Here is a 17,848-nt window from a genome sequence, read left to right as displayed (position 1 = left end):
CGGCTCACCGCAACCTCCGCCTCCTGGGTTCAGGCAATTCTCCTGCCTCAGCCTCCTGAGTAGCTGGGATTACAGGCACGTGCCACCATGCCCAGCTCATTTTTTTGTATTTTTAGTAGAGACAGGGTGTCACCATGTTGACCAGGATGGTCTCGATCTCTTGACCTCGTGATCCACCCGCCTCGGCCTCCCAAAGTGCTGGGATTACAGGCGTGAGCCACCGTGCCTGGGAACTTTATTTTTATAATACAGTGTGTTTATGTTTCCATATCTTAACTTCTTATCCCGGGGGGTTCCTTTAATATTTAATGTTTTACCTTTTTCAGTTACCGGGAACATCTTGAAGCTCCTTTATTGATTTGCTTGGGTTGACTATTTTCTGGACTGTGAAATTATCCATTTGGCAATCATATTGCTAATATACAAAAAGTTCTCATTTCAATTATAAGAGCAAATATAACCCATGATTATTAAGAAAACTGTTTTGCAAATTGGCCGTTGTTTATTTCAGAATATAACCAAGTACCACAGGCTGAATTAAATGCTTAAGGATAAGAGCTTTTTTTTTTTTCTTTGGCGATTTAAAATAAAGGTAATCAAAGCTTCCTGCCAATCTAGGTGATTGTGAAATTTAATTACCAGTAGTTATTAAAACAAAGGTAAAGCAATTTCTTTTACACATGATTGAATATTCCAGAAGAAAATTTGTGAAATGTTCTCAGAAAATGTATTTTTAAATTAATTGTAACCTGATTATTTCATTTGTTATGTCTCAGTTGGTCCCATAGAATAAACGACACACTTGGGTGATGTAGTTCAACAGCAGCTAGTGAGAGCAAATTCTCAGGAAAATCCGGTAACTTTGACCTTAATACTGAGCAAATTATTAGATCTTTACTCTGCAAACACAACCATACCCAAATCTCCCACAGCTGTTCCTTTACGAGAAGTATACCCCTTGTTGACTTCACCTCTCTCTATGCTGGATGCTACAGAATCAACTGTTCCTTTTTCACTGCTCAATTGCCCGCATGTCCTAAGGCTTCCAGAGCTGTTCCATCAAACCCACTGCTACCTGAACAGAAAGAAAACTTCCTACAACAGCAACAGCAATGAGTGAGCTGGCAGCTCTGTGGCATGACTTTGCTTATGGGCCTGTAAGCCTAACTTTCTACAAAGGAAAAGGATCAAGGGCTCCAAGAAAGAAAGTCAAAGGCAGGCCATGAGCTTACCCATCTGCAGGCCTTTTCCTAAGCTCTTCTCTTTTCTGAAATGTCTTTCCCGCCATCTGCTTTCCGGAAAAATTCGACTCATCCTTCAAGGCCTAACTCAGATGACATTTCCACTGACCCCTCTGATTTGAGTAAGGCAATCACTCTCCTCTGCACTCTCCTCCACAGAATTCGTTTTATCAAACCGGAGTAGAGGTTGCTGTTTGTGTGTTTATCTCTGCTGCTGAATGATAAAGGAAAAGGATCTGGACTCATCTTTCCATGCCAAACATTCAGGAACATGCCTGAAACCTGCAAGACACTCGCATGCTTATTTAACGGAACCCAAATTTCAAGATCAAATTTAACATGATGAAAGAAGTGGACTGTATGTCTGTTGAATTCATGTTTGCACCTAAATTCTGAGCCCATGAATGCCTTTTCATTCCTTAAAGGAGTAAAATTTATTCCCATTAAGCATTTATTAAATGCTAGGCCCTGTGCTAAATGCTCTACACATATTAGCTCATTTAATACCCAAGACACTCTATGAAGTAGGTCTTATTCTCAGTATCAGCCTCATTTACAAATGAGCAAATTGAGGCTTGGAGAAGTAAAGCAACGCACTCCAAGATACCCAGCTGGTCAGTGGTGAAGCCAGAATTAAAAGACAATACTCCCAGAACTTCAGAGCTAGAGGGAACCCTACAATTATCTTCCTCCCTTAACATTCTTAAAGCTGAGGTTTATAACTCACTGCCTGGCACACAGTAGGCCCTTGTAAGTAGTGATTAGTAGATTGATGGAGTGCCCTAATTTCTCAGATTCAGGCCTTCGCCTGAGAGAGCCCAGCTGCCACCACAAATAGGCTCTATTATTTCTGCCCAGCACCTCTCACAGGTGTGAATTGCTTGTGTCATCTGAATTATTCATGATCCACACACTGGTAAGTGGGCTTAAAAAGAGAACTACAAAGCTGTATTTTTCAAGACAAAGTGCCTGATTAATTGGGGAATTAGGCAGTATCAACTCACCGGCTAGGTTGATTCACGCCAAACAATACATCCATGCTCACTTTTTGAATTTCAGTTTTCACCTAAGTTCCCAGTTTCCCTTAGGATCAAACATCGGGGTAAATAAAGCAGGAAAAAGAACCATCGTGGGCATCTGTATCCTATCCACAAAGCAATTACCGTCATCTAAATCTCATACTGGGTTGCTTCAGACCAAAGTATTCTTCCGAAGGCTGAGTTAGGATTTTCAATCAGGTTTCTTAAGCTACATCAAGATTTGAAAATTCAGATGCCACAGCAGCTGTAATTCATGCCACCAGTAAATCATGTGACACCACCAGCTCCTTGTCCTTTCTCCTTTCCTCTTTCCTTTCATTTGGTAGTGGGCAGTTTTCTGAGAGGGATAAGCATATGCTAATAGAAAGCCAACACCACTGTATTTTAAATTCAGTGTTAGTCAACCAAAATGAATTGAAAAACAGCAGCGTGGTTTGAGGGTACTAAAAATAAGCTGTAGCATTTGCTGAGTTCTCAGAATTAAAACCACCGGCGGTCAACTTGTTGCTGCTCTTAATAAGCTATGACTTCTGCCCCACTGGCTGCTACTACCAGAAGCTTGAACTATCTCACACACCTAACAACACCGTGTTTTTTATTAGTTGGCAGTGATCAAGAAAGGAAGTGTTATTTCCCTGGAACTGAACCTGCCAAGAAAGGTAACAGATGGCTTTCAAGAGATCACCTTGTGCTACGTCACAATTGCATGCATCTTAGTCAAATTCACTTTGCACTTATGATTTAATGAGTTACACATTTAAAGCTGTGGTTGCCTTTATGCCCAGCTTGCTATCCAATGCCTCCAAAAAGGTGTTTCTTTAATTTTTTAAATAATAATAAAAACAGCCCAATGGGACTTAATGTAATGTTAATATATCGAGCACTTCCATTAGGACTTCATGACCTTCTTGACCCTTAAATACCGTATAGTACACTAAATGTCTTAGCAGCCATCCCTTTGGGTTTGTCATTAAAGTTTTCAATGACCAGAAAGGTAGAGGAATTCTACCTAATGCATCATTCTGATTAGAAACCTGTCATACTCAGAAACCAGTGGATCTGCTTCTATTGACTCCTATTCTCTCGGATTCAATAGCATTTTTTTCCCCTCTTCAATTAGACCCAATGAGCAACCATAGAAAAGCTGAAAGAAGCCTTCCCTTTTTGCTCAACCATACTTAAAAGGAAAAAAAAAATGTGTGCCTTGCTAGTGAAATTACAGACAGTAGTATCAGATAATGTCTAAGGAGTCAGTCTCTCTCTCTCTCTCTCACACACACACACACACACACACACACACACACACACACACATCCCACTTGTAAATATGCCAAGAGTCAGAGGCTGGGCTCGACCTCCCTTCCCCTAACCCACTTCAATCAGGATCAGAAAGACACCTCCCTTCATTGCTGCTGTCTCAAACCCATGCCCAAACGAGTGTGTCTCCACGGAGCTAATTTCTGAAACAAACAAAGAAAATCAAGTCTGCTAGGAGCGAGGGTTTGCTCCCCTCTGCTCTGGATTTGGGTGCCCAGGGTCGCGGGCGCGGCACGGCAAACAGGTCGGGGTGCTCAGCTTCGCCCCAACCTTCCCCGCCCGGCCAGTCCCAGCTCCCGCTGCGCCAGAAAGTGCGAGCCTGCCTGCTCCTTTCGCTTTTCGCCCGCTGCGCCCCAAGCCCCAGAACAGCCGCGTCCGCACAGAGGTCTCCGCCGCTCTCCCACCTCTGCGCTGTCAGACGTCAGGAGCGGGGGTGCTCTGGGCACCGAGGTGCTGGCGAACTAAACAAGTGTCACCCGGACGCCTGCCCCGACTCCGAGAGAGCGGGCGGGACGGCCACAGGTAGGCTCTGTCCATCCCAGGGTGCAGGGAGAGGGCGAGGGGGGCGAGGGGGGCGAGACCCGGCGCGCCAGCCGCGCCCGACGGGCTGAAACTCACCGGAGGACACCGAGGAGCCGGACAGGCTGGAGTTGCTGGACGCTGCCATCTCTGCGCGCCCCTCGCGTCGCTGCTCGCTCAGCCCCGGTGCGGGCGCCGCCGCCGCTGCCCTTGCCCGGCCGCTCGCAGCCTCCGCGGCCCCCAGCCCATGGCAAAGTCCTGGGGACGCGCAGAAAGCACCAGCCTCCGGACTCTGCCTGCACTTCCTGCTCCACCAGATGACGCGCTGCCGCCGCCGCTATTTATTTGTGGTTTCCGTCCCGCTCCGCGCCTTTGCACGCTTTTCTCCGGGTGTCAGGGTGTAGGTGGGAGCAGAGGGAGGCCGAGGGGCGGCCGGGACGGGCGAATCTCGGCTCCCCCCGAGCCCCTCTGCCGTCCGCGCTCCCCCGTGCGTGGCTGGGACCAGGGCGTCCCGGCGGCCCCGAGCGCCCCGCCAGCTCCCGCACCTTTTCCTGGGCTCCCGCCTCTCCCGCGGCACTTCGAGTAGCCGGGGCAGAGGCGGCGGGAGACAGACCGTCAGAGCGACCTCCCCCTTCTCCCTCCGCCCCAACTCCGCTCGCGCGCACACAAAGGAAGGAGCGGAGACGCGGGAGCTCGGGGGCTGGTTCGGCTGCCGCGGGCTTGACAGCTCCCGCCACTGGGGCTGGAGGGGGAGGCTGCGGACTGCAGGACAGCGGGAGGCGGGACAGGGGAGCGGGTCTCCGGGGTGCTGGGGAGGCCAGCGGGGGGCGCGGGGCGAGCGCGGCTGCTTGCGCAGCGCTGCTCCCAGGGTTTGAAGGGGATGGAGAGGGTGGGTGTGGGGGAAGGTAGTGGGGCTCGCCGCGCCCCGCTGGGCTCTCGAGCGGCGAGACAGTGGGGGTGGGGGATCCAGAGGGCGAAGGCGGGATCACTAGGTACACGGTGCTAGGCAGAAGGGACCCTGAGATGCCAGAGCCACTGTGGAACGCTCTTTCCACTCCCCTCCAAACTGTCCTTTGTTGCTCTGGAACTGACAGCCCTTGCCCTGCAAGAAGGTGCGTTTCCTAAAACACCCAGGAAGCCAACTCAGCTACACTTAGGTACCCTAGCCACGGACAGTGCCCGACACGTCCGTGGGCCTCTGGGGTTGGCCTTCAAAGAAATAGAGCCGTCCAAACGTGTCATCAGGCCCACACAAAGCCGGGTGTCAAAGAGAAAGAGGTTCTCCGAGACTGTGCCTTGCAAAAGATCCTCACAAAAGACTTAAGACTTGGTAGCAGGTCCGACTGTGCCCTTTTAGGATAGGAGTTGCTCAGGTGTGTGAGAGAAAGAGATTCGATCACGAGGTGCGTCCCTTCCCCCGTATTTAAACGTAAATTAATTTCACTGGGACGAAATATCATGCAGATTTTTTAAGTCTGTTTCACGCTCCCAGCGGGCTAATCGGTTATTTCAATCCTAAAGCAACAGAAAACTGTGAAATTTGAAGAGAAATTGTTAGATCAAAGGAAAAAGCAAACATTAAAGAATGAAAGTACTCTCATTATATAGCAAAATGGAAAGTGTTCACATTGGGGTAGTTCAACTTTTTAAAGCATGGTTAAAAGGACATAGTCAATTTAAAAATTATCAGGATTGACACAGAACAGCAGCTAGGCCCTGGGAATCCACATCAACCAAGCACCTAACCTGCAGTGAATCATAAATCTTAAATAATCACAGTGCGCACCACGTCACATTTTCTAGTCGATTAGAACTTAAAAAAAAAAATTCCCTCCAGGATGCTATCCCAGTGTGTCTTCCCATTAAGGTCCATTTTTAAAAAATGCAACATGCTAAATTGTTCGCGGAGTGTGAGCAATCTCCAGTCATGTGGGACTGTGTCTTCCTGTTCCTCATCTGCATGGACCTTGAAATAGCCCTAGCTGGTCTAAGGGGACCCAAGCGCCACCACATTCCCAGCCCCCTACCACTATCCTTCTTCATTCTGTGGACTGTAGGAACTGATGCGGTGCCTAATCTGGACATGTGACCCATCACACACTTGACTTGTCCATCAAAAGGAACTTACTGTTTCCCCAGAGTTCTTCTCCTTGGTAGAAAGCAGCCCTTACCTGTTTGACTAGTAATCGATGTATCCCCCCAGATCTTTAGATGGTAGACTATCTGACTTGGCTGTGTCGCCCAGTAGAATTGTTACCATCTGGGCTTCGAAGACAACTGGGTTCAAACTCTGGTTCTGTCACTTAGCTGCAACTTTGAGCAAATTACTTACACCTACTGAGCCTCAGTTTCTCCATCTGCCGCAAAAATCTGATCACACAGGATGTTGTGAAGATTAAGATGCTGTGTGGGCCGGGTGCAGTGACTCACGCCTGGAATACCAGCACTTTGGAAGGCCAAGGCAGGCAGATCACTTGAGGTCAGGGGTTCAAGACCAGTCTGGCCAACATGGAGAAACCCCTTCTTTTCTAAAAATACAAAATTAGCTGGGCGTGGTGGTGTATGCCTGTAATCCCAGCTCCTCAGGAGGCTGAGGCAGGAGAATTGCTAGAACCTGGGAGGCAGAGGTTGTGGTGAGCCGAGATCGCACCATTGCACTCCAGCCTGGGCAACAAAAACAAAACTCCATCTAAAAATAAAAAATAAAAAAATAAAAAGATGCTATGCGGAAAGCTGCAGTGTACCTGGCATAAAGTTTGTGTTCCAAAGTGATTATAAGTTGCTCACTTTAAGGAAGCAATGCAGAGTTTGAACAACTTTTGCTTTCTTCATTGCATCTGGAGAGAACGAATAACTGTGACCTGTTCTTCTAGAGGGAAATGTCTTATCTTCAACCTATGGTTTGTATTTCTTGTCTCAAATTGTGCAATGGGGAAACAGGTTTCATTATTCGTCTCTGAAATTTCATAAAAGGACAACAGATTCTGTTTCTGCAGTTTGGGTACTCATATTTGCCTTCATAGAGTTTTTAATGGCCCTGTGAGGCAGATTATTTTGATGTCCTAAATTGACAGGCAAAGGGACGGGGTGGTGGCGGGGCGGGGGGGCAGGTGCTTGCTGTGAAGGTATTACCTGAAGACCACTCTGTGCTGTACAGAAGAAGAAAAAAGCTGAGACTCATGTTTTCCTGGGTCCTGGGGCCAGAAGAGGGATACAAGGCCGACAAACATGCTTTCTGAATAGAGATGTCCTGATGGACGGGCCCAGTCTTTCCGTAGACGAGCCGAAACTTTGACACCCATTGTTTTGAATAGCAAACAGAAAGCTCCAGGTTCAGAACTAAAATCTGAAAGTTGATTCATCATCTGGATTGATGAGGTCATAGCCAATGGAGATAACTCAGCATGAATAATCATTCACTATCATCCGTCTTAGATTCAGGAGCCTAAAGGCTGGCTGCTCCTTGCAAAAATGTTTAATATCAGTAAATTATCTATATGGACATGCTGGAAATAAAATGCCGACACCCCTCTGTGTTAGGCTCAGGGACCTGTTTGTGGACCTTCTAAAGTATTTCTCCAAATGAAACAATGAAAAAGTTATCTATGTTACTCATTTATTGCCTTTATTCTAGGTAATACTTATTTGCTAGTGTAAAGGAGAATATTGGTGCTACAGAAATCTTAAGTGTTTGGAAAGCAGAAGTTTTAAAGACATTTCTACCTTTGTTCCTCAAATACTAAAAGTCTTAGGAGATAAAAGGAGTCTTGTGGAGAATGTGGTCTTAAGAATAAAAATTACTTTATTTTAACTTAGCTTTCACATGGCATTCAAAGCCTTCCAAACTTACCTTTCCAATCTAATCTCTGTTCCTGCCTTTCACAAATGCAACCCTCTTTCACTGTGGCCTATGCTCTTGGGCCTGGCAGTACTGGATTCTGCCATTCCTTCCTGCTTCCCATCCGACATATTATAAAGGTTCAACTAGAATGAACCTTTTCTGGAAAGTCTTCCCTGATTGCCAAGCCAGAAAATAGCTCTTCTGCTGCTGAATTTCTCTAGTCTATCGGCTATACCTCTCAATGGGCAATGTTGTGCTCTGTCTTGTTTTAATGGTACTTTTCATATATATTTCGTGTCCCTAGTCCATTAATAGCGGCCCTGGCATGGTGGCTCATGGCCGTAATCCCAGTGGCTCAATAAGTTGAGGTGGGAGGATCCCTTGAGGCCAGGAGTTTAAGACCATCCTGATCAACATGGTGAGACCTCATCTCTAAAAAAAAAAAAAAATTAGCCAGTTGTGGTGGTAAACCTGTAGCCCTAGCTACTTGGGAGGCTGACGGGGGAGAACTGCTTGAGTCCAGGAGTTCAAGGATGCAGTGAGCTGTAATGAGGGCAGGATCCTTGTTTGCCCAGCCCCTGTATTGTCACCATGCTTTGCATACAATAGTTACTCAGTGGATGTTGTTCAGTAGTTCACTCATTGAATAAATGAGCAAGTTAAGGACATCTGTACATCTCTCCTATGCCAGTTACTTTCCACCTCAGTAGCTGTCACCACTGAGCTACAAGACAATGAGTAACACATCTGCAGCACCAAAAGAACTTGATACGCATGTAAGGATAATCCCTTTGCTGTGAACAAAATAGACTGAAACAGTGAAAGGAATAAAATTTTGATGGAGTAAATATTTGCAATCCCCACCCCACCCTCCATCGCCAGCTGTTACAACTCACATGATTTATTGTTTGCAGAGTAGCTCTTATGGTGGTGTCATTTGTTTATTTTGTTTCACCATTCTTTTGAAGTTTAAAATCAAACAAGAAAACACTGCAGGGTGAATGTGGCTGTCGTGGTAGGAGCTGTGCTCCCTCACTGCAGGCACTCTGGGGTGTTCCTTAGTGAAGGTCATCATTCCCTTTCCCTGTGCTAAACTCAGAATGAAATGCTGTATTTCTTACTTTCAAGATTAATCCGGTGGTCTGCATTCACAGGAGAATAGTGGGGCTATTTGTCAACTAGCTTTAAATATTTTATGGCAAATACTCTACCGTACCCTGAAAGTGGTCCTTTGGCCATCAATTTCTCAACATCAATGTGCTCTTTTGCTGTAGTGAAAAATATTTTGCTCTGTAGTCTCAGCCCTATTTCAAATACAAAGACACCTAGTCCCGAGAAAGAGAACGCATTGGCTCCTTTGAGGCAGGCATCACTAGGGGCAGGGGCTGAGAAACCCGCTGCTTCCTCCGCAGGTGCTCAGACGGCCCAGGATGGGCTGGTGAGCAGGCAGCTCAGAAGCCGCAGGTAGCGGCCCTGCCTTTGAACAAAGAGGAGTCCACACCTGGGGTGCAGACAAAGGGAGGCCGCCTCTGCTACCCAATTCCCATTTCACAACGCCTGCTGCTGGGGACCCCTAGTGGCGGCACACGATGCAGGCACAGGTATTTCTGCATCGTCGTTCTCACTGAGCTGCAGGGGGGCAGGGGTATTGCCTTCGGTATCCACTCTGGCCACTTAGCTTGGGCGGATCAGACCGGCACATGCAGACACTCAAGCCATGCCATCAGCTGCAGCCTCTTTGACTGGAAGACAGAGAAGGGGGAGAGAGAGAGAGAGAGATTTTCTTTCTGTTTGAAGAGAAAAACTGGATAGCATTCAGAAACTCAATGAATATGTTTTCTTCTGCATGTTGCACCTTCTGGCTTTGTTCCCTGACATTTTAGAACATCTTTTCTGTCCTCCATGTCCTAAGAGAAATCTAGGATAAACTAAAGTGAAGCCAGCTGTAAGCCCGCTCTGGGCAAAAGCATGGAGTGAGTTTGTTTTTCATGCCTTCTGGGTGGGGGGTCCTACGGCTTTATGCTCTTTTTCTGTGAAAATTTGCTTTCATAAAGGTATCCAGTATATTTATTCTCTGGTACCTGTTCATTTATTCAAGCATTCGTTAATTAATTCATTCATGTTGATTAAGTACTCGTTATGTGCCAGGGAGTATAGGAGACCTGGGCAATAAAGGTATGAGGAAAACTGGCGGGTGCTGTCACTCACACCTGTAATCCCAGGACTTCGGGAGGCCAAGGCGCGTGGATCACTTAAGGTCAGGAGTTCGAGACCAGCCTGACCAAAGTGGTGAAACCCTGTCCCTACTAAAAGTATAAAAATTAGCCAGGCATGGTGGTGGGTGCTTGTAATCTCAGCTACTCGGGAGGTTGAAACAGGAGAATCGCTTGAACCGGAGGCAGAGGTTGCAGTGAGCCAAGGTTGTGCCACTGCACTCCAGCCTGGGCAACAGAGTGAGGTTCTGTCTCAAAAAAAACCCCACAAAAATATGAAGAAAACTATATTCTTGCTATGGGGGATCCTACAAAACTTCCTTGCCTTCCTGCGACATTTACATTTCAACTGGGACAAAGTTTTTAAAATAGCTATAGAAATGCTCTCTATTTGGGAATTATGGGTATTATCCATGCTGGTGACGACTTTTTTTCTGGCAGTTTTGTTGTTGTTGTTGTTGTTTTTAACAAAACGTCCAAAATCAAGCCTCAAAGCCTATTTCTAGACAGCTGGCATTTTCTCATCCACAGTTTTAGCTTGTCAGCCCAGAAAACCTAGCAGACACCGTACTCTGAATGTTCTCTGCCTTCACTCCCCCGGAAAATCTGAATCAATATTTTCATTTCTTTCCCTGTAGCAGCTATACGTTCAATAACAAAACAGAAATCCTCTTTTTTTTTTTTTTTTTTTTTTTTTTTTTTGGAAGGGGGAGTAAATGGGCATTGAAGGAAAGCTAACAGGCACAGTTATCTGAGCCAGTCTTCTGATACAGAAAACATATTTTAGCCTTTCACAAATATTCCAGATGGTTTGTAAGACAAAGCATGAAAAAATGATTCCAGGGAAGTTTAATATGTATCTATGGAGTCAAACAGACCTGAGCTTCAATTTTAACTCGTCATTTATTAACTGTGTGACATTGAGCAAATCATTTAATCTTATATTCTTGATCTTTAAAATTGGTGATGATCAAATGAAGTGAGATATGTAATATAGTGTCTAAAGCATAGAAGTCCATTTAGGAGTTCTAGGTGACCGCTGTTCCTTAGAGCAAAGCGTAGGGTGCTCACATCTGCTTTCCTAGAGTAATCTGTGAGAATTGTGGTCTGATATAAAAGTAATTTGCCTTTCTCCCTACCACCCCCATGTTACATCACCTCTATGTGAGTATGTTAAGACGTATGAGTCAAGCCTGGACTTTAAGGATAAATCTGAGTTGAAATCCTGATTTTGCTACAGACAGTTTGGTGACCTTGGACAAATAACTTTTCACGTTCTCAGTCTCCTTAGCAGGTAAAAATGGAGATAATAATATACATCGTATTTATGTAAATGAATGTATGCCCAACAATAATGTTATTAGCACTCAATTATTTTCTGCACAGCAGGTAGTTTTTAACTGTGTTAATTCCTGGGTTGACAATACATCAGGCTCTTTTTATTTTTATTTTTTGAGAAGGAGTCTAGCACTTGTTGTCCAGGCTGGAGTGCAATGATGTGATCTTGGCTCATTGCAAACTCCATCTTCTGGGTTCAAGTGATTCCATGGCTTCCCAAGTAGCTAGGTGCCCACCACCACACCTGGCTAATTTTTGTATTTTTAGTAAAGATGGTGTTTCGCCATGTTGGCCAGGCTGGTCTCGAACTCCTGACCTCAGGTGATCTGCCCATCTTGGCCTCCCAAAGTGCTGGGATTACAGGTGTGAGCCACTGCGCCTGACCATACATCAGAATCTTTAGGAAGTAGGATGTATAATATAAAAGAGTACACTCAAGTTCTCTCTCTCTCTCTCTCTCTCTCTCTCACACACACACACACACACACCCACACACACACACATTCTCTCTCTCTCTCTCACTCTCACTCTCTCTCTCTCTCTCTCAATCACTAAATGATAATGTCTTACATCTAGACATGTCCCCACCCAGTCTCCTTGGATGGGGAACCTGGTGGAATTTCAAAGTAGATTTCAGTAAAAGTATAGACAAATTACTTAAGCTGTGTGCCAAATTTGGCCCCTATAAGATGGACTGGAAACCAACTGTTGATGACTACTACTACTGCTGCTGCACCTGTTATGACCATTCTCACCACGTTTTCTGCCATTAGTGATATAGAAAAGTCACTTTCCATAAGTAATCATTTTCTATGTCAGGACCATGCTGAGCACTTTGAATACATAGTTATATGCCCATAACAATCCTGAAGTGGGAATTGTTATCTTCATTTTCCATTTGGGGAAACCGAGGCTAGAAAACAATATGCTATCTTAATTAAAATGCTCAACAACTCTAGGTGTAGGTATTAACATCCCTGCTTTTTTTGTTTAAGAAAACAAAAAAAATAGGGTAAGTAAGTTGTTAAGGTTACAGGCATTGATATGAACCCACCTTTGGCTGATTCATTCCAATACACACTAAAAAAAACCCCAACAACTTATCCTTTAGTTTTTATATTAAATTTTGGCCTGCTGTTACTGTATTTTCCTGTTTCAGATTTTAGTCAGGTGAGAAATCTTCAAAATACATGTTCATTGCTTGAATACTCATGTTTTTATTTTTCTTCTTCCTTCCTTCCTTCCTTCCTTCCATCCTTTCTCCCTTCATCCCTCCCTCCCTCCCCTTCTCCCTTTCTTACTTTCTTCTTTTGCTTTCATCCCTGTTGCCCAGGCTGGAATACAGTGATACAATCACAGCTCACTGCTGCAGCCTTGACCTCCTGAGCTTAATCGATCCTCCCTCCTCAGCCCTACGAGCAGCCGGAACTACAGGCACATGGATACTTTTTAAAATTTTTAGTGGAGCCAGGGTTTTGCAGTGTTGTGCAGGCTGGTCTCAGACTCCTGGGCCTAAGTAATCTATCCAACTTGGCCTCCCAAAGTGCTGGTACAGGCGTGAGCCACTGGGCATGGCCTACTTACGTTTTTCAGTTTGAACCTAGGATGATACTGTCATTTTTCTTTGCCTAAAAACGTAAACTTTGGGGCGGGGCAGGCTCTGGGGAGCTCATAGGACTTGCACTCCTGACCCCAAGGGCCCTGGCAAGAACGAGCATAGTATAGGGAGACTAAGAAGCCATTTGCCTGAGTACAAGGATTTCAAGGTATCAACATTATTCTCTAATCAAAAACTCCATCCTGTTCAACTTCCAGTTGCTCAAAGTTCCACAGTTATAAATTTTACTTCTTAAACTTACTCAAATACAGTGAACATCTGTTATAGTTTGGTCATCTCTGGGGAACTGAAGGAATTAAATAAAATAACAATTTTCACATGGTTGAGTTTCCCTATCCCCAAAAGCTGAATTTAATTTCAAGGGGGGCCCAACACATAGGACAGGGCTATGCAACCTTTAATATAGCCACATACTGGTCTTGCTAAAATGCAGATTCACGTTCAGCAGTTCTGGGGCAGCCCCTGCATTTCTAACAAGCTTGAAGGTGATGCGAATAATTTTGAGTCATAAGGGTCCTGGGGTGATGGTTTGCAACTCGGGGTATACATGAGAATCACTCAGAAGGCTTTTAGAAATCTCAGCGCTCCGATCACACCCTAGAATGAGCAAATCCGAATCTGAGGGTGGTGGAAGGTAGAACCCAAACAGCAGCCTTTTTTTTTTTTTAATTCCCAGGTGATTTTGATATGCTGCTAAGGTTTGGAGGCTTGATAACAGAGATGGAATTCAGAGAACAGATTATACTGTCCAAGAGGTTGGCTGGAAAAGGTAAGAGGTAATGTTGCTCCATGATTTTGTCGGGACTGTCTCTGGTCATGAAGGAAAAAGAGGGAATCAAATTCTTATCAAGATCAGGTAACCACAGACATCATGATATGAGAAAATAGATTAGAATCTAACATTAGCATGAAAATTTCTCTATCAATGTGGGGCAGTTCTTCAAATTTTGGTTCATGTTATGATCTTTTAAATATACTTCTCAATGAGTAAACAGAAACAATAGGCACTACTTTAGGGTCACTCCCACAAGAACAGCCAGCTGTCAGCGAGGCAGGTGTTTTCCAGCAAATCTACTCTATCATTTCTCAATCATAAAGAAGATTAGAAATGGGATTTTCAGCTCAGATGGGGTTGAAAGGTGATGTTTATGCCTGAGAAATACTTCACACCACAGCTAGAAAAATTACTTTGGAGGAAAAAAACAATCTCACAACTTCCTATGTGTTCTGAATATATGAAAATAAAACCCTCAGCTCAGACAGAAAGAGGTGGTATGGCAGAGAAATGCACTTACCCACCACTCTCAATGGTGGCAGCAGCAGAGAGGCAAAAGTATTTTAGCTGACTCTTTATACCCGCCAATTTTTGTCCTCAACCACACAAACTCCCATTCCTCAGGGCTGACCTTGAAGTGGTGAAAAATTAAGTAAACCACAGTGTTTACAGTGGTTAACTCAGGTGTGATGGTTGATTTTATGCGTCAACTTGATTGGACTATGGGGTGCCCAGGTATGAGGTCAAACATTATTTCTGGGTGTCTCTGTGAGTTTTTGCATGAAGTTAACATTTAAATCAGCACACTTAGTAAAGCAAATTGTCCCCCATTATGTAGATGGGCCCCATCAATTCAGTTGAAGGCCTGAAGGAAACAAAAAGGCTGACCCTCACTTGGGAGTAAGAGAAAACTTCCTTTGGACTAGATCATGAGCTTTTTTCCTACCTTCAGATTCAGAGTGAAACACTGGCTCTTCCTGGGGTTCCAGCCTGCTGTCTTGACAGGAGCTATACCATCAGCTCTCCTGGGTCTCTCACATGCCGCCTCATCCTGATCAGTGAGCCAATTGCATATACTAAATCTCTCTTATCTGTATATCTCATACAGTCATATATTTTTTCATATAAATATATATCTATGCGATATATAGATGTATGAGATATGAGATATACCATATATAATATTCTTAAATATATCTATCATACGTATCCACTATATATCCTATATGTAAATTGTATCTATATCTCCTACATATATTTCTTCTGTAAATGTCTCCTCTATTCATCTCAATATATCACCTATATACATTTCTTCTATAAATATCTTTTCTATCCATCTATCTATCTGCCATCTATCTGTATCTCCTATGCAGTTAGTTGTCCTTTGGTATCCATGGGAGATTAGATCCCAAACCCCATCTCAGATATCGAAATCTGCACATGCTCAAGTGTCTTATATAAAATAGTGTAGTATTTGCATATAACCTATGCATAGCCTCCTGTATACTTGGAATCATCTCTGGATTACTCATAATACCTATACTACGTAAATGCTATGTAACTCATTGTTATGCTTCATTGTTTTTTATTTGTATTATTTTTTACTGTATTGTAATTTTTATTTTTTCTAATATTTTTGGTTGGTTGAATGCATGCATGTAGAACCTACAAATATGGAGTGCTGACTGCATATGTATCTCCTATTATATCTATATCTAATCTACATATATCATATATCCTATACATGTATCTTCTATATATCTCTCTCCGTTGGTTCTCTTTCTCTAGAGAATGCCACCAATTCAGCAGTTAAAAAATTCCAGGCTGGCAGGGACTGGTGGCTCACACATGTAATTCCAGCACTTTGGGAGGCTGAGGCGGGTGTATCACAAGGTCAGGAGTTCAAGACCAGCCTGGCCAAGATGGTGAAACTCTGTCTCTACTAAAAATACAAATTAGCTAGGCATGGTGGTGGGTGCCTGTAATTCTAGCTACTCCAGAGGCTGAGGCAGAGAATTACTTGCACCCAGTAGGCAGAGGTTGCAGTGAGCCGATCGCACTGTTGCACTCCAGTCTGGGCGATAGAGTGATACTCCATCTCAAAAAAAAAAAAAAAAAAAAAAAAAAATCTGGCCCAGGAGTGGTGACTCATGCCTTTAATCTCAGCATTTTGGGAGGCCAAGACAGGCAGACCACTTGAGGCCAGAAGTTTGAGACCAGCCTGGCCAACATGGAAAAACTCTGTCTCTACTAAAAATACAAAAGTTAGCCAGATGTGGCGGCACACACTTGTAAACCCAGCTACTTAGGAGGCCGAGGCATGAGAATTGTTTGAAGCCAAGAGACAGAAGTTGCAATGAGCTGAAATCACACCACGGCACTCCAGTCTGGGTAACAGAGCAAGACCTGTCCCTGCTCTCCCCGCCAAAAAAGAGAGAAAAGTCCTATGTTTTCCAGTTGTCTTTCTACCTGTCTCTCTCATACGATGGGAAGATTCTGGAGGGCAGTGATGGTGCTTTGATATTCTCATATATTCCTTCTCTAACCCAAGAATCTTTCCTATAATAGAATTTCAAAAACGTAGAATCCAGCTCAGCATTTATCTTTGTTCTGGATTCTCATGCCATTTAAAGGCAGCAGGCTGTCCTGATTTTCCACATGAAAGGGCAAAAACGAGATTAACACAATAGGATGCTGTCCCCCTTCTCTTTTACTGTGTCTAAGGAATTTAATTTCCTATAAGCTTACCTCCAGTTCTCCTTGGGACAGTCGTATTCAAGAACCTTAATGCTTCAGACCCTCTTGTGACATTAAAGCTTTTTCTGCTGAATGCTAATCATCTTGAGGAACATTGGGTTCACTCAGTTTGTGGTCTTAGGCGTGAGTCTTTGTAATTGTGTAGACAAAATATTTGAACGCTGAACTGCTATTTTAAAGTTTTGATCCAAATGTGTGATATTGGATAAAAATACTATAGGAGGTTTAACGTGGGTAATACAGACTAAACTTGTCAAGTAGTTAAATAGGATGATCTGGCAGGACCTCTGAAAATGTCTGAAGAACATTGCAACTTTCTACGTTTTCATTTTGATCTGGGTCTCCATATACCTATTCTGCTATCCTCCATGTGACATGCCACAATGATGAGCTTTTGTTTTTTAATGCTGCTTATCATCTTATTTCATTACTCGGAGGTGGAACACTATCAGATTAATACAACTCTTTTAAGGCATTGAATAGAAAGACTCCACCACTGCTAAGCTTCCTCCACACTCCTATTTTTCAAACTCTGTCATTACCTTCTCTTCTGTAGCGCCTCCTGTCACTGGGAGTTCAGCTCATTTGCATATGGATTTGCAGGTTTTCATTAAGAGGAAGATGGCACAATGATTAATGAGTGTTCGTTCTCATTTTGCAAAAGGAATGTTGTGTTTTTAAAAAATATTCCATCTTTCAGAGCACTGAAAGAAATAGTCATAATTTAAGTAAGAAAAAGTTATTTACAGCATTTATGTTATTTAAGATGTTTTTCTTATAAAGTAATTCACGCTTACTGTAGACATGTTAGAGGCAAGAAATAGATAAGTAAAACAAAAAACGAAATCGTCTATCTTCCCTCCACCACGAATAAATACCTTAGAACTTCCCCCTGCCTTGGGAATTAGCAGTTCAGCAGCCTAATTTTTGCATTTTACATTACATAGCAATATGAACATTCATGTGGAAAAACTTTGTTAGGACCTGTATAAAAAATGTCTGCTTTGGAATGTTAAGATTATTAGTGTCTACTTTATTTAGTTTTTCTAGATTGTGTAATTTTAAAAATGAGTACATTTTGCTTTCCTAGTTAGAGGCAATAATAAAGCTATTTTCCTTTCAGAATGAACTTGTATGATTATTTCCTGTGTCATTATAGATTCCTAATGTGACTTTAAATGGCAGTATA

The 17,848-nt window shown here is 43.7% G+C and overlaps 2 protein-coding genes across 4 annotated transcripts in view; one reads left to right on the top strand and one right to left on the bottom strand.

Moving 5' to 3' along the window:
• The window catches only part of CHN2 (chimerin 2), a 327,734-nt gene extending 323,434 nt beyond the window's left edge, over positions 1 to 4,300 (bottom strand). The window contains exon 1 of one of the 2 annotated variants that reach the window (XM_039472656.2): positions 4,217 to 4,300. In XM_039472656.2, coding sequence (XP_039328590.1) covers positions 4,217 to 4,265 — 49 coding nt within the window. In that variant the 5' untranslated portion in view covers positions 4,266 to 4,300. The remainder of the gene's footprint in view (positions 1 to 4,216) is intronic. The other variant, XM_003935167.4, reaches the window with a different exon arrangement.
• Positions 3,718 to 17,848, top strand: part of CPVL (carboxypeptidase vitellogenic like) — a 202,148-nt gene continuing 188,017 nt past the window's right edge. Inside the window, exons 1-2 of one of the 2 annotated variants that reach the window (XM_074379888.1) lie at positions 3,718 to 4,120; positions 13,804 to 13,896. The gene's annotated coding sequence lies outside the window, so the exon portion shown is untranslated. The remainder of the gene's footprint in view (positions 4,121 to 13,803; positions 13,897 to 17,848) is intronic. The other variant, XM_074379889.1, reaches the window with a different exon arrangement.

The sequence above is a fragment of the Saimiri boliviensis genome, chromosome 10 (assembly GCF_048565385.1).
Source record: "Saimiri boliviensis isolate mSaiBol1 chromosome 10, mSaiBol1.pri, whole genome shotgun sequence".
Taxonomy (NCBI): Eukaryota; Metazoa; Chordata; class Mammalia; order Primates; family Cebidae; genus Saimiri; species Saimiri boliviensis.
Note: the sequence above shows the minus strand (reverse complement) of the source record. Positions and strands in the feature narration are given on the sequence as shown.